This window comes from Gracilinanus agilis, chromosome 3, assembly GCF_016433145.1.
Source record: "Gracilinanus agilis isolate LMUSP501 chromosome 3, AgileGrace, whole genome shotgun sequence".
NCBI lineage: Eukaryota > Metazoa > Chordata > Mammalia > Didelphimorphia > Didelphidae > Gracilinanus > Gracilinanus agilis.
The window spans coordinates 135069479-135084951 of NC_058132.1; the positions used below are offsets into that span (position 1 = coordinate 135069479).

At 36.2% G+C, this 15473-nt stretch overlaps 1 protein-coding gene across 1 annotated transcript in view; it reads right to left on the reverse strand.

Annotated features, from left to right (window-relative positions):
- Window positions 1–1161: 1161 nt before the first annotated feature.
- RXFP2 (relaxin family peptide receptor 2) overlaps window positions 1162–15473 on the reverse strand; it is a 76079-nt gene continuing 61767 nt past the window's right edge. The window contains 5 exon segments of the mRNA XM_044668960.1: window positions 1162–1424; window positions 5221–5439; window positions 8280–8687; window positions 10192–10421; window positions 14716–14787. Of these exon segments, the coding sequence (XP_044524895.1) occupies window positions 1162–1424; window positions 5221–5439; window positions 8280–8687; window positions 10192–10421; window positions 14716–14787 (1192 nt within the window).

The window sequence follows — 15473 nt, forward strand, 5'->3', positions numbered from 1 at the left end:
AAAAATTAAAGTTTTATAAAGATTTTAAAAGTTTTAAGAATTATTATATAGACCAATGAATTTACTTATTTTATTTTATCCCCGTTAATTTAAATAACACTGTAGAACTTTGAGGGATACAATATTATTTATTAATTGGAATATTTGAGTTGCACTTTTGATTAAATCAATCACAGTGATCAAGTGATCAATTGATAAGTGATCAAGGTCACTTGAAATATTTCTTGCTCAAGTCTTCAATAGAAGAGAGAATGAAATACAAGTAGATGTGACACTGGGATCTGTTAGACTGCCTCCATAATATATATAAGAGGTATGTGGAAGCCTAGCAAAATACCTTCCCCAACATATCCCCTATTGGCTGAATAACCCCTAATGACTAATACAAAGCCCAGAGCAAAGAGATTATGAAAAGAAAGGCAAAGACATCTAATGGTTTCATCCAAAATCAAAGGAGCAATGAAGGAATTGAAAGATTATGATACTGAAGGATAACTACTGCTACCTTTTTTGACTGTATCCTCCAGCTTGATGCTATAGTTTTATTTTATCAATAGACAATTATTTTCTTGTTAGTTGATTTTAAATGCATTTTTATACATTTAGAAATGTATCATTATGTTAAATGCTATTTTAGAGATAACCCATATATTTCCAAAGTGAAAGGAAATCAATTATTAGTTTAGAGCAGGGAAATCTCAATTGCCTATTTCTCATGTATTGGGCTTATAAGATTAGAAGATCCTTGGATTAGAGATAGAAAGGACCTAAGAAGTCATCTAATCTAACCATCTCAATTAATAGATGAGGAAACTGAGGTTTAGAGAGGTCATGTGACTAGGCTGACATCACACAACTTGTAGGTACCTGAGGTGAGATGTATACCCACTTCTTCCTGGCTCCATGTCCAGTGTCCTATCTACCATACCATGATAATATCTGCCTTTCATAGGGAGACAATGAAAGAAAAGTATGATTTTTAACACAAACAATAACAAGGAATCTTGATGCAGAAATGCTAGAGTCACACAAGAATGTGCTTCTTGCAGAGAGATTTGCTGCTGTTAAAGATGAAAGGTATTTCTGAAGTCATCTTCTTCGAATGGCATCCAATCAGTAAAGAGTCTATTCTGACTCTCAGTGGTCTTAGATCAAAAGCCATCACAGGTAAGTTGGTTTTGTAATACTGTCCCCTACAGTTATCTTGTTTAACATTCCAAGTTTCAGGGAAGAGGAGTCATCTGTCCAAACAATGGAAGTAGATAAACTTTTCTTTTCACTTTTGAAAATTGACCTTCTCCGATGTTTGTGTAGCAGTTGCTTCAATTTGTCCTTAAAGAAACTGGTTGTGAGTGTGTAGAGGATGGGGTTCAGAGCACTGTTTATTGGTAGGAAAAATATTACAATCCAAGAAGTGATTGTGTCTAGAGAAGGAAATGACATGTTGAATTATGGGAGGCTATCAGTTTATTTATTTCTTTTTAAATAAAAGAATATACAAATATTTTAGGGTCAAACTTAAACGAATTTTTGAGAGACCTATAATGCCTTTAACTTTTCAGCTTTTTCACTCAAATGAAAGTCTAGGAGAAGCAAAGGCCAACAACTAAAAGATGGGAATGTTTGGCTCCAGTCACACAGAATTAGTTTTCTGATTGGACAGTCATTTAGTTCATACCATACCTGAACAGAAATCATTGCTACTGTAGACTCAGAAATTGACCATACAGACTTTTCTTGAAGATCTCTGGAGAGGGGAATTTGAATTAGCTTTTGGAAAGCTTTAATTATTAGGAGATGAGTCTTTAACTTCAATCAATATCTGCCTCTCTGCATATTTCACTTGGCTCCTGTGTCTACCCATGGGGGTAAAATAGAACAATTCTAAGCCTCTTCTTATAATAGCTCCTTCCATAAGTGAAGACAGCTATCAAGCCCCTGCCCCATCATTTCAAACCTTCTCTTCTTTAGGCTAAACAAACACATTCCAGATTTGGTCTGACTAGGGCAGAGTAATGGAACCATCACCTTCCTAGTCCTAGATGCTAATCATTAACTCCCTTAATGCAACCTAAGATCACATAACATTTTTGCCTGCCATATTACACCTTTGATTTATACTGAGCTTGCAATCCACCAAAACCCCAGATCTTTTTCAGATAAACTTCTTTTTAACCATGCCTAATATTTGGAGTTACTAATTTCCATTTATCCTACACATTTGTTCTATGTTTTCTCTACCCCTCGTCATTTGATTTCTTTCTCACGTTGTCTTTTTTCTCTCGCCTCTTCTCATCTTATATAATAGCTCACATTTCTAGAGCCCTTGATGGCTTTCTTCCAACCAAAATAATTCTACTCCAAAGCTTCAGTGCAGATTGGAAGTGAGCTTGAGTACCCAAAGGCTACAGGAGTGGAGTATGAGAAGTGGAGTATGAGTCTTCACTTTTTTAAGGTGGACAAGACCAAGTCAGACTCTGACTCTTGTATGAGGACCTGGCCTAGTTGTAATAAAGAATTCCATCACCAGATTGATCACAAGGTGAGGAATTTTTTAGTCACAGCAACACTCAAAGACTCTCCGCTGAGGTATGGAGGGGTTTTGGTCTTGCCCAGTGAAGTGAACACAGAATAAAATGCAGACTGCTGAAGTCTTTTAAGGTTTAGAGAATACTATCACAAACACAACATTATATTAGGAATTAGGAATGTTATTAATCTTATCTATAAGGGATTTGCCCATGTTATACATGTCTACAATTCAAATCCAAGTTTCCTTTTCCACTGTGTCATTTCCCCTTGGGCACAACTTACTCCCATGTCACTTCCCTCCAATAAAGTCCATTTGCTCCCTATTATGCCTTGGATTAAATATAAATTACTCTGGCATTTAAAAGCTTTCACAATCTGGCTCCTACTTCTCTTTCCAGCCTTAATATGTATTGTTCCCCTTTATACAAACTATGACCTAAGCAAACTGGTCTTCTTTCATAGCACTCCATCTCCTTTCTTATTGCCTTGCACATTCCTGGGATGCATTTCCTCCTCTCTTCTACCTCTTAAAACCTGTTTCCTTCAAGGCTCAGCTCCAGCTAGTACCACCTTCTGTAGGAAGACTTTCTTGATCTCCCCAGCTCTTAACACCTTCTCCCCCAAATTATTTTGTCCCTATTTTGTTTTGGTCATTTGTGTCTGCTGTGACTGACTCTTCATGCCCAAATATGGGATTCTCTTGGACTGGTTTGACATTTCTTTCTGCAGTTCATTTTAGAGATGAGGAAACTGAAGCAAATAGTTAAGTGACTTGCCCAGGGTCACATATATAGTAAATGTCTCAGGTCAACTCAAGAAGATGAGTGTTCTTGGCTCCAAGTCTTGTACTCTATCCATTGCCTTAGCTAGCATCTCCATTTTGTATCTCTCTCTCTCTCTCTCTCTCTCTCTCTCTCTCTCTCTCTCTCTCTCTCTCTCTCTCTCTCTTTCATCTATCTATCTATCTACACATACACATATATACACACATTCCCACACCCAACACACCTCAAAATATACACACATAGATAAATACATACACGAGATAAATACATACACGCATGCTGTTTTTCTAGCTAGATCTTCAAGGGTTTGGATGGTTTCACTTTTTGTTTGTATTTTCAGTGCCTAGCACATTGCCCAGCTCTTAGTAGGTGGTTAACAAATACTTGCTGAGAATGGTTTCCTTTATCCCTTTGTCAAACTTTATTCCTTTCTTTTTGTTTTTTTCCCCCTCCTATTTCTCCTTTCCTTTCCCCTTTAGTTCATCGGCTCACTCGTGCATCTTTTCTCTTCCTCCCCCACCTTTAATGCCCTTAACTGGGAATAACATGGGACCAAAATATATTGTTAGTATTTGCTTTTCTCATAAAATAAAACGTTATATTTCCAGTTCTTAATTTTAAAAAGTAATAGAATTGAACAATTTTTTCACTCTGAGGGAAAAATAATTAAATTTAAATTGTTTTTAATTTATCTCTCAATTATTTTTCTGTGACCAGTGATCCTTGTCAAAATAAAAGTTCTATAATGCTGAAGAGGAGAATATGCATATGGTTTTGCCTTGATAATTAAAATTCCCAAGGCTTGTGTGAAGTCCCATTAAGTCAAATGGTTGCTTGGGGTGGGGAGGGGAGGCAGAATGGAAAGAGCTAAAAGTTGTTTTGGCTTCTGTGCAGAACCTGGGTAAGAGTGATAAGATATCATGACTTAATAATGTTATGGGGGGCTTTTTGAAGGCAGGGACCATATCTGTTTAACTTGAAGGTATAGAATTGAAAATGACATCATGCACTAATATAAGGGGCTCTGAAGTTGTCCATAACTCTCCCCCCACCCCCCCCGTAATACAGTATAGACTTGGCACAAAGTGCAGAGTTCTAAGTGTGGATCCGAAGCAGTAAAGCAAGGGTATGAAACTAAAAAGAAATGGAAGTCGCTAAACCTTCTGTGAGGCAGCTGGTGGCTCAGTGGATAGAGCACTAGACTGGAGTCAGGAAAACTTGAGTTTAAATCTGACCTTAGACATCTCCTAGCTGGGTGACCCTTAGCAAGCCACTTAACCTCTAATTTTCTGCCAAAATGATCTTCTGGATACACTGGAGAAAGAAATGGCAAGCAAGCCCATGATCCTTTTCAAGAAAACTCCATGGACAAATATGGTCCTTGGGGTCATGAAGAGTCGATGTTTCCATCCATAGAACAACAACAAAGTGTACATGAAGATCCTTGCCTGCAAGCATATTGACCTAGAAAACCACATATGAGCATTATCTTGTTCTATTGTATTTTTAACACATTTTGTCAAATATTTTCCAGTTATATTGTGGGCACCTCAGCAGTAAAGAACACAGTTAAGTAGACATGCTTTGATATTTTTAATACTATTATAAGTCCCTTTAAATTGGCCAGTGGAGCAGAAGACTTATTGAAACCCCATAACTGGTTCTTCTTCACTTCCTCAGGTGCTATTCTCCTTTCTTCTTCTGAGCAGAAACACAAAATCTCCAAATGATTATTTCCTGATTTTTCAGTGGGAGGGGGAAATCTCAAATTGAGTGATAATGATTTATTCTCTCTGAGTAATCTTCCTCCTTACCCCCACCCACTCTCAATATACAAAAGAGGACCCAGAAGAAGGTTTTTGTTTTTCCTCCCCTCTTTCTTTCCTGAATAGAAAGGACTCACCTGGTATTTCCACCTGGAATAGGGAAAGAATTTTTATTACAAACACAGGAATCCAGCAGATGGCATCAGAGAACACGATAAAGAAGAAGCGATTGGCCAAAGCTACATCCCTTCCAATGTGAGTCCTCATGTCTGATGTCTGCAGGGCTGTTTTTTGAATCGAACAGAACATGCTGATATAGGAAAACACTATGATGAGGAAAGCCAGCAAGTTCACACCTGGTGGGGGAAAAGCAAAGATCTTAACACTTTGATACTATCAGACAACAGTACAAACAATGGGATATTTTAAGGGGTGTTAGTTAAATGTACTTGCCAGAAAGATAGTTCAGACAAAAAAAAAAAAGCTACTGTGAAGTTCAAGAAAATACCGTTAAAGGGATAAATTCTGGGTCAGATCTCCACAGATTTGAGATTGTCAAATGAGAAAGATAAAAAAAATTCAAATATGTCAACATTCCATGAGAAGATTCCAAGATTCTACAATGTAAATATAGGGGCCTCATGAGGTCAGATCTGACTTATCTGAATTAAAAGAGAAAGATTTTTTTTCGGGCTTCTGGAGCTCCAGACTTTCCGTATTTGTACCATCATCTGGAAGTCATTTACTGATTGCAAAAAGTAGACCAAGATAACCTTCAGAGTTAAGCAAGAGGAAAACTCCCATGGAAAGTCAAAATAAAGCCTTATTTTTTTGGGGGGGGGAGGGTTATCAATAATACAATTAATTAAAAAGAATGAGAATTTTTTTGTTATTTACTTTTAATTTATTGTTGTTATGAACAATCTGGAAAGCTTTTAAAAATACAAATATGCAACTTACATACAAAAAAACTTAAATCATATTTAAATTTCCCAATACTCTTTATTCACTTTTCTATCTCCTTAGTTATCATATTTTTCAAAATACCCTTATTTTCAGTAGGGAAAACAACTTTAAATAAACTTTCCCCAATGTCATTATAGCAAAGACAAATGCTTTTAAAAGGTGTTATTCTAAGACATGAATGTAAAAATAGCTTTTATTTTTTGTGGAGTCTTGGGTAGCAGTATATTAGATAAGGAGGGCTAAAAACCATCTTACAAACACCAAAATGCCCTCGTAATACTATTCTGTTAATTATAGAATAGGTTTCAGTATAAAGTTGGTCTGTTCTGTCTTTAGATTAAAAATTTTAGTGTCACATTTTAAAAAACTCATTATATTGTATTATATAATTACCTTTGAGATAGTTCCTTGGTATGGATCCCAAGGACAATGTAAAGAGACCCTAGTCTAGGTCATTTTCAAAAAAGAAAGACTTTTTATATATATGCTATGCTTATTTACATATGTACATATATGCAGGCAAAGATAAAGATCTGGTTCTCACATGTTCTTAGGGTATAGATTTTTATGGAGATTATACATATTCCATGAGTATTTAAAGAGAAAGTAGAAAGGAAATTAATTATCATTCATTCAATAAACTTTTATTTGTGCCTACTATGAGCAAGACATATGATGTAATCACTGTACGAATTGAACAGATTAATAATATATGGTGTTCTCGAGAAATTTGCAATTAAATTGGGAAAATAGAACATTCGCAAATAACTATAATACCAAGTGTATTATGACAAAATGCCATAAGAATGGTGGAAATTAAATGCTATAGGAGTTTAGAGGAAGGAGACATCTACACTGCCTAAAGTGATCAAGGAAGCCTTTCCCTCTCTAAAGTGCAAATTAATTTGAATAAGATTATGAAAGGAGAAGTTCTTTTAATCCTAGGTAAATATATTAGCAAAGACAGGAAGGTGGGACAATGTAGAATATATCCAAAGAATAGCAAATCTTTCATTTTGGTTATAACATAGGACATGTGAAAGGGCATGAGCTAAGCCTGGAAAAGTAGGTTATTGCCTACACAGAAATTAAGGAGATTCATTGGGGAGCCATCAGCTGATTTTGAACACATAAGAAAGTAGGAAAGGGAGAATGAACTATTGTTTATTCATTCAGTCAAGAAATAGTTATCAGGTACCTATGATGCATATGACAAGATCTGCAATCTTCAGGAAAAGTAATCTGTTGGCTAGTGTAGGATAAAGAGAGAGAAATGAAGCCTTGGGGCAGAGAGAAGAGTTTGGAAGCCGTCGGGATGGACAGGGAAGGAGTGTTAAGAGACTGTACTATGTAGATAAATGAAATGGATATGGAAAAGACTGAAAGACCTAGCCAATGGAAGAATTGGCAGGATCATAGGATAATAGATTTAGAGTTGGAAAGAATCTTAGAAGTCATTGAATCTCACTTTCATTCCACAGATGCCTTAATGTCTGATTGGAAGTGAAAGTAAGGGACAGAGGCATCAAGATAGCAGTGCTTTCCAACTCAAAGATGGGAAGATAAGACAAGAAGGGAAGTTAGGAATAGTATAGCCATTAAGGAATACTTTTTTCACCATGATTTTATAAAATTGGATTGTATTACCAAGGTTAAAATGAAGAAATGCCAATTTTTGGAAATGCTGCCCCCCCCAAAAAAAACATGTGACTTTCTAAGGAGAAAGTACCTTATTAAGGCACTTTGATATAGTTGATTTTAGAGTTGTGTGTGTGTGTGTGTGTAGAACATAAATAATAACCCTTCCTTTCCATGTCATTGAAAATACCTCATACTTGAGCCTTTGGGAAATTATATCCTATTCTAATTCTTAACTAGGTTTTCTGAGGAACAAGGGGCTCACTTAAGTTGGCAGACTTCCTAGGTAAATTGCTTTAGTTCACATTGTTGATAAACACAAAAGCAAATGATGCTACAGATAAGATAAAAATCATACAGAGCTCCTGTATTTAATGAGAGCTTTTTAGTATGCCTTCAGCTATTTTCAGCCTTAAATTTCTATAATAAAACACTTAATAAAATATTTCATCAGCATGTATCAAGCATTTTTATTAAAAACACAGCATTGGCAATATAATTTTACTTAGTAATGTGCATGTTAACCTTGCCAGAAACTCACAACATTTGTATAAGAATTAAAGCCAAATGGAAAAATTAAAACATAATTTACCTAGAAAAATGCCAAGAGAATACCCTTTGCTTCTAAAATCTTCTGTTTGGTCATAGAGCGGGAAACACACTCCATTTTTTCCATAGAAGTTTCCAAAAAATTCCTCACTCCAAAATGGAATAATAGCTATTAAGAATCCAGCAATCCAGATGCAGACAAGGATGATTAATGTCTGGCGTTTTCCTGGACGAATATTACTGAAGGGAAAGACGATGACTACATACTTCTCTAAAGTCAAGTATGTCAGTAGCAAGACAGAGACCTCTGTGGATAACATGGCTAGAAACCCCATGAGGCGGCACTGTAAACTTTCCATCCACAACAAAGCATACTTCTGGTATTGTCCCCTATATTTTATGTCAAAGAAGCCAATGAAAAACAAGTAAACTCCCATTAGACAATCAGCACCTGTTGAAGGATTAGAAAAAAGTCATATGTTAGTTGTAATTGCCTGTCCAGTAATCTCAGCTACTGGAGAAGCAGAGCCTGGTGAATCTCTAGCTCAGGAGTTCTGAGTTGAAGTGGAATGAGATAATTAGGCATCTGTACTAAATCTGGCTTGATTATGATGAGCCCCTAGGAGCAGGGAGGCCATCAGGTTGCATAAGGAGAGATGAACCATCTAAAATCATAAACAGAACTCCTATGTCTATCAGTAGTAGGATTGACCAGTGAAATGCCTCTGAGCTTCTAGCCTGAATGAGATGGGGAGACCCCGGCTTCAACCCCCCCCCCCATTAAAAAGCAGTAAGAATTGACTTCCTCATAACCATCTGCTAGGTTTACTTTGTGAATGCTATAACTTTGGCTAGAATTGAGGAAATATCAGATATTTGCATAAGCAGCAGAGAGAAATCCCTTTCTAGATTTCTTTGTTTAAAATCCCATTTTCTAGATTGATTTAGGTTTTTATTTTTAAAAATGCAGACACAATCTATAATTTTATTGGCATAGTGAAGACTCTACAAGAAAATTCCCTCTACTACTATAGATCTTATGTGTACAGGGAGTTAAGTATTGAGTCAGGATTTAAACCAAAGATCCAGTGCTCCAAAGCCTTCACCTTTTCCACTGACCCATGCTCCTTCCCACAGATCTCCTGAAGTACCTGAATTTTTTTTTATATTTTTGTAGTGGATTTTATATCTATATAGTTTCCATTCATATATTCAGGAATAATACTGTATTGAAACAAATAACAACTGTGGCATTTAGTAGGAAAAGGAAGGGAACAAGCATTTATTGAGCACCTACTATGCACTGGGCACTGGGCTAAGTAAGCCCTTTATTATTTAATCCTCACAACAACCCTGTGAGTTAGATGCTATTATTATCCCCTTTTTATAGTTGAGGAAACTAAGTCAAACAGAGATTAAAGGACTTTTCAGGGGATACACAGCCTCCCTGCATGGCCTTGGGCATTTCATCTTGGTGGGATTTCCCATTTCCTAGTCTATAAAATGAAAAAATTGAACCAGATAGTGTCTGAGGTTCCTTTCCCCTCTGGCACAGGATCTCATCAGTACAGGTACTCCTAGCGATGTGAAATCACAGACCATCTAAGTCTTACCATCAGATTCATCTCTTGTCCATATGCCCCAATAAATGTCAAGCTGGATTTGAACACATCTTCCTGACTCCAGGTCCAGTACCCTATTCCGGGCACTGTCTAACTGCCAGATAGAATAGCAGTGATGTGACTCTTGGGCATGCCTCTTAACTTTTGGGAATCTCATTTTCCTTACATGTAACATGGAATGATACTATCTGCACTCCCTCCCCCATATGGCTTATTGTTATGGAGAACAAAACCCTAATGTAGATAATTTATGCAGATATATCAATTGTTGTGGATTTTCAGGTATCTGGAGCACAGTAGCCAGAGAACTAATCAAACTGAAAATCTACTTACAGCACAGGATTTTGATGGACATCGCATGGGTCTTGTTTTCAGCTCTGATGAAGGTCCTCATGCAAATGACAAAAAGATTCCCAAAGCAGGTAATGAAAGCTATAACCCAGACAAATATCCTCAAGATGTTGTTAGCTAAGAGGTCCTCAAATGAAGAAATGCCATCGGTCAAAGGTATACATATTCTCACATGGGGAGCATAGGAGCAATACCGAAAATTTTTGAAATAACTGAAATCAAAAGAAAAAACAATAACACTGTAATTGTTATTGTGGATCAAAGCTATAATCTGCCTGCTTGGTATGTGGCATCAATGGACTATTTTTTCTTGAAGGGTTCAGATCTGTGAATTTACCTACTCTGATGCATCTTGGGAAACTCTTCATTGATGGAGATGGCTAGCTACTTGAAACTTAAAGACTTGAAAAGTTTCCTGGTCAACTGAGTCATGCCCGTGGTCACTGTATCAAAGGTAGTCCTTAAATCCAAATCTCCTTAACTCTTAGGCTGATCTGTCTTTTGTATCAGGTTTCTTTTCATGATAAAATCATAAATTTTGAGATGGAAGGGACGTTAGAGGACATGTAGCTAAGTTCTCTCAATTTTATAGATGAGGAAACTGAGGCTCAGAGATTAAGTAATTTGCCTGGGTTCACTCAGCTAATAAATATTTGAGATAGGATTAGAACCAGATCTTCCTGACTCCAAGTCTTATACTCTATTTATCTATTAACATTTTTTGCTCAAAGTTTAACATTCATTTGGTAGATTCAAGAAGACCTAATTTCAAATTATCTTTCTTACATTTACCAACTGTGGGAACATGAGCAAATCACACTATCAGGCAACTGCTTAAGACTCAGGTAGTGGTTGGGACTTGACTTGGTGGAAGGAAGTCCCATGCCATTTTGTTGTTGAGTGGTTTTTTTAGTTGTGTCTGACTTTTCATGACTCCATTTGGGGTTTTCTTGGCAAAATACTGGAGTGATTTGCCATTTTCTTTTCCAGCTCATTTGATAGATGAGGAAACTGAGGCAAACATATTTAAGTGACTTGCCCAGGGTCACACAGCTACTAAGTGACTGAGACCAGATTTGAACTCAGAAAGATGAGTCTTCCTGACTCTCAGCCTGGCAATCTTTTCCCTGCACCACCCAGTTAGCCTCAGAAAATGTTATTCAGTAGTTCACTTGTATATAGTCCTTCAAAGCCATATGGACCATACTGTCCATGGGATTTTTCTTGGCAGAGATATTTTACCATTTCCTCCTCCAATATATTAAGGCAAACAGAGATTGAGTGACTTCCCAGGGGAGCATAGCTAGTAAGTATCTGAGGTTGGATTTGAACTCAGGTCTTCCTGACTCCAGCTTCAGCACTCTACCCACTGATATATCCATACTATAGAAATCACAAGTTCCTGATATATTAATAATAATATAATACTTCTGATTTACTTATCCATACTGTCCTATTTTATTATATTAGGAAAGTAGGTTCTCATTTTTAAGCTGATCCCTAATTAATATTTAGGTATTTAAGAAGCACAAAGAGAGAAGGATCTTTTGAAAAGAGCCTGTCATTACAAGTTATTTATCTTGCATTTAGTTTAATATTATCAATGCACTCAATTTTAAAAAGCTGCCTTTTCCCCTTGATACTGACAGAATTGAAAGTCCTCTGAGATTAGGAAAAGCCAGTCTTGTTGGGGCTGAGGAGAAATGGCCATTTTAAATATTGATTTTGGATCAGGGCCTTGAAGAATTTAAATAAATTGGGGGGGGGAGAGAAAAAAGTTTGTTTCAGGTTGTAATATTTATGGATTTCTAGGTAGAAGCAATGGGCAGAGTTGGGAGGATGGAGTATATCTAGCTCATGCTCACCCACCAATCTCATATATTGAATTTTCTTATATGTCATCCCTTCTGCTTTCATTCAGCTCTTATCTTGACTTTGTCATTTCCTTGCAAACTTCTTTTATCTTTCTTCATCTGCCAACTCAACTTTAAAAAATGCTGCCCACATCAGGCTGTTGGGGAGCAATAATTAACATGGGCACATTGTGTGCAGACCTTCTCCTCAGAGGTTTTATAGTTTAATCTCTTTAAATGTTATAGTTAGCTTAAGGGGTTATTGTAACTGGTTGGCTTCCTTTTTTTGTCTTCTAACCTCTAGCAAAACAAAATCTTTCCTCTTGGCTCTTTTATAATTCTTATATGTTCATCACATCCATTACATAAAATGTAAATCCTTTGAGGGCAGGATTTTTGTATCCTAGATAGTTGGGTGACACATTGTAAACTTTTAATACTGACTAATGCATGACGGATAGGATTGAATCAAATAGATCCTGCCAGATGTTTTTTTTTTAATTAATTTCCCTCATCAGTGTGATTTTGCTAACACTTGAAATTGGAAACAGTTAAAGGAGGAAATGGACTGTGGAAGTGTTATAGCAGGTTCTACACAAAGAAGTGAAGACATCAGCAATGAAATTTTTTTTAAAAGACCAGAAAAGTGACTCCTAATTGTTATGCTCTTGTTGCTATGGCTTTCAGGTCAATGTTTAAAGTGACAACTCCATCTAATTCCAAGAAGTTTGCATTTCTGAGAAGACATCACATTCTGATTGTAATAGAAAGTCTTCATCTGGTGAAGCTTTAGCAAGAGGACTCTAATTTTGTCATGAAATAACTTAATTATTAGGAAACCATACTATAACAACATAGGACTTTTAAGCTTGCAAAGCAGTTTATTTATATTGACTCATTTAAGTCTCAGAGCTCCCTCCCTAGCTATGGGCAAGTCTGTTTTCTCCTCTGATAAATGGTGAAAATAATACTTTGTTTTCATCCATTTCAAAGAGGACCAATGACAACATGGGATGATGCTTTGACTTGAGAGTGGATTGGATTTAAATAAAGCAGTTACACAAAGTAGTCAGCCTCATTCTCTCTTCTAGAATCACTGAAATCCAGTGGCAAAAGAAGTCAGGATGATAGAGGATAGTTTGGGATTATCTCGGCTTCTTCATATGTCTAACTAAGCTCTAAGCACTTCACAGCGCCTGCTACAGTTGCCTTCATGGACACTGGAACAAATTATTCTCACCTGTCCACTCACAAGTCTTCACATGCTTGTGTTAGACCTTTTCCTAAGTCATACACAGGTTTGATGCCTGATTCAGCCCATCTGCCCAGATGGTTTTGCCAGGGGATGGCTGCTGCTGTTCATGCTACAGCTTCTTAGAGCCATCTATTGCAAACCAAGAGGTAGATATTACAGGTTCTATCATCAGAGATGATTTTAGAGATGGAGAAACTAATTTGATCATATTCACATTGCTAGTAAGCATCAAGACTAGAACCTAAATTTTCTTGATTATCAGTTCAGTGTTCCAGCCAGTAGAATTTTGGATCTGAGGTTCTTCTTCTATAAAATGAAGATGCTGAGTAGATGAGTAGATGATCTCCTGAGAAGCAATGTGGTACAAATAGAAACTGTACTAGACTTTTTGACAGAAGTCTAGGGTTGAGAATCCTGTCTGCTGCTTTCAACGTGTATGACCTTTGACAAGTCACATCCCTTCTGGGCTTCCATTCTTCCCCCACCTCCCGAATCCTAACCTACTTTCTCAAAATCAATACTATGTATTGATTACAAGGAAGAAGAATGGTTAGGGCTGGGCAGTGGGCATTAAGTGACTTGTCCAGGGTTGCACAGCTAGTCACATTTGAAAACAGAACCTCACTTCTCTGGATCTAACTCAACTCCACTGGGCTGCCCTTGACTCTATTCTTTATTTACAAAATAAGGAGGTTAATCTAGCTGGCCTATGAGGTCTTTCTGGCTCAAAATTTCTGATCCTATAATGTTTTCCATCTTATTCATCTGGTAAAGTTTTATCTCACATCTTTCTTCCCATTTTATGTGGTCCTTTGTTGAATTTTTGTAATGATGAACACTTATAGTACTTTGTTAGTGAGGTATGATTGTGTTAAATGGTACTGATGCTACTTACATAGTACAGTTTGCCCAAAGAAATTAATTCATCCCAAACTATTGTAATGGTGAATTTCCATTGTCACTAGCAGTATTAACCCAAGGAATTTATATAACACCTTTTTTTTCCCTCCTCAAGGGTTCTATTTTAGAGTAGTCAGTCAACCGCTCACTCATGTGGGGGGAATTGATTTTTCTAGTTCACCTGAGTTGTATTTAGCCTGTGACCTCATCTCATTTAATATGTGACACTTAGATGCCCCTCACACTTAATGGACCTTAGATGATGAATATCTTGTATCCACACAGATGTTTCATTGATGATTGGCTAACTATAAAATTGAGCTCTATTTGAACAGGGTCCAAATATTACAAAATTTAAAAGTTCTTAATCTTTTGCTTGCATGGAAATACATTGCAATTATAAATAGGAGACAAAGCTCATGTGAAAATTCCAAACATTTCTACCAAATCTCCACCTACCTTTCATATATACATATACACACATACATATGTACATACATGTGAGAAAGGTTCCTCATGTGTTGAAACATTCTTGTGTTTATATTTGGAATCTCTATCTTTTCCAGGTCCCTGGAAAATATGGGTAACATTTTTACTAGCTGATAAATTTAAAATTTGGATTTAAAGTGATTTCTAATTTTTATTTTTGTTTTTGATAATCACCAACTTTACTATCCCTTGAATGAAACTCCTCAAAGTTACAAAATTAATATTTAATGTACAAGAAACCACTTTATGTTTATGCTTCTATATATATATATATTTATATATATATACATATTCACACACATATATAATGTATAGATGTATATCTTTACATATATATATTCATGAGATCTTTATGTTTTTATATTTATTTATATTGTTATAAAGTTTATGTTGGTTATTGTAAGCAGCTTTTAAGACCAGGCCAGAGATTCCACAGGAGAAAAATTGGGTCTGCTTATAACAGTTATAACATTATAACAAAATAAATAGCAGCATTTTTATACGTTTCTTTTGGTAACATTTTTAAAAATCTATTTTTTTTCTTTTCTTTGACTTATAATCAGTAAAATCTCTTTGAGGGCAGGGACTAATTTTATTTTCTTTGTATCTTTAGTGCCTAGCACAGTGCCTCTAACATATAATAAACCTATAACAAACATTTATTGAATTAAAAACAGTTTCAACAACTTCTCTGTCTATGTCGCTGGCCATGTAATTTACCAGAGGGGCGATGCTGAAGGTACTGAACTAACTGACCAGTACTTGAT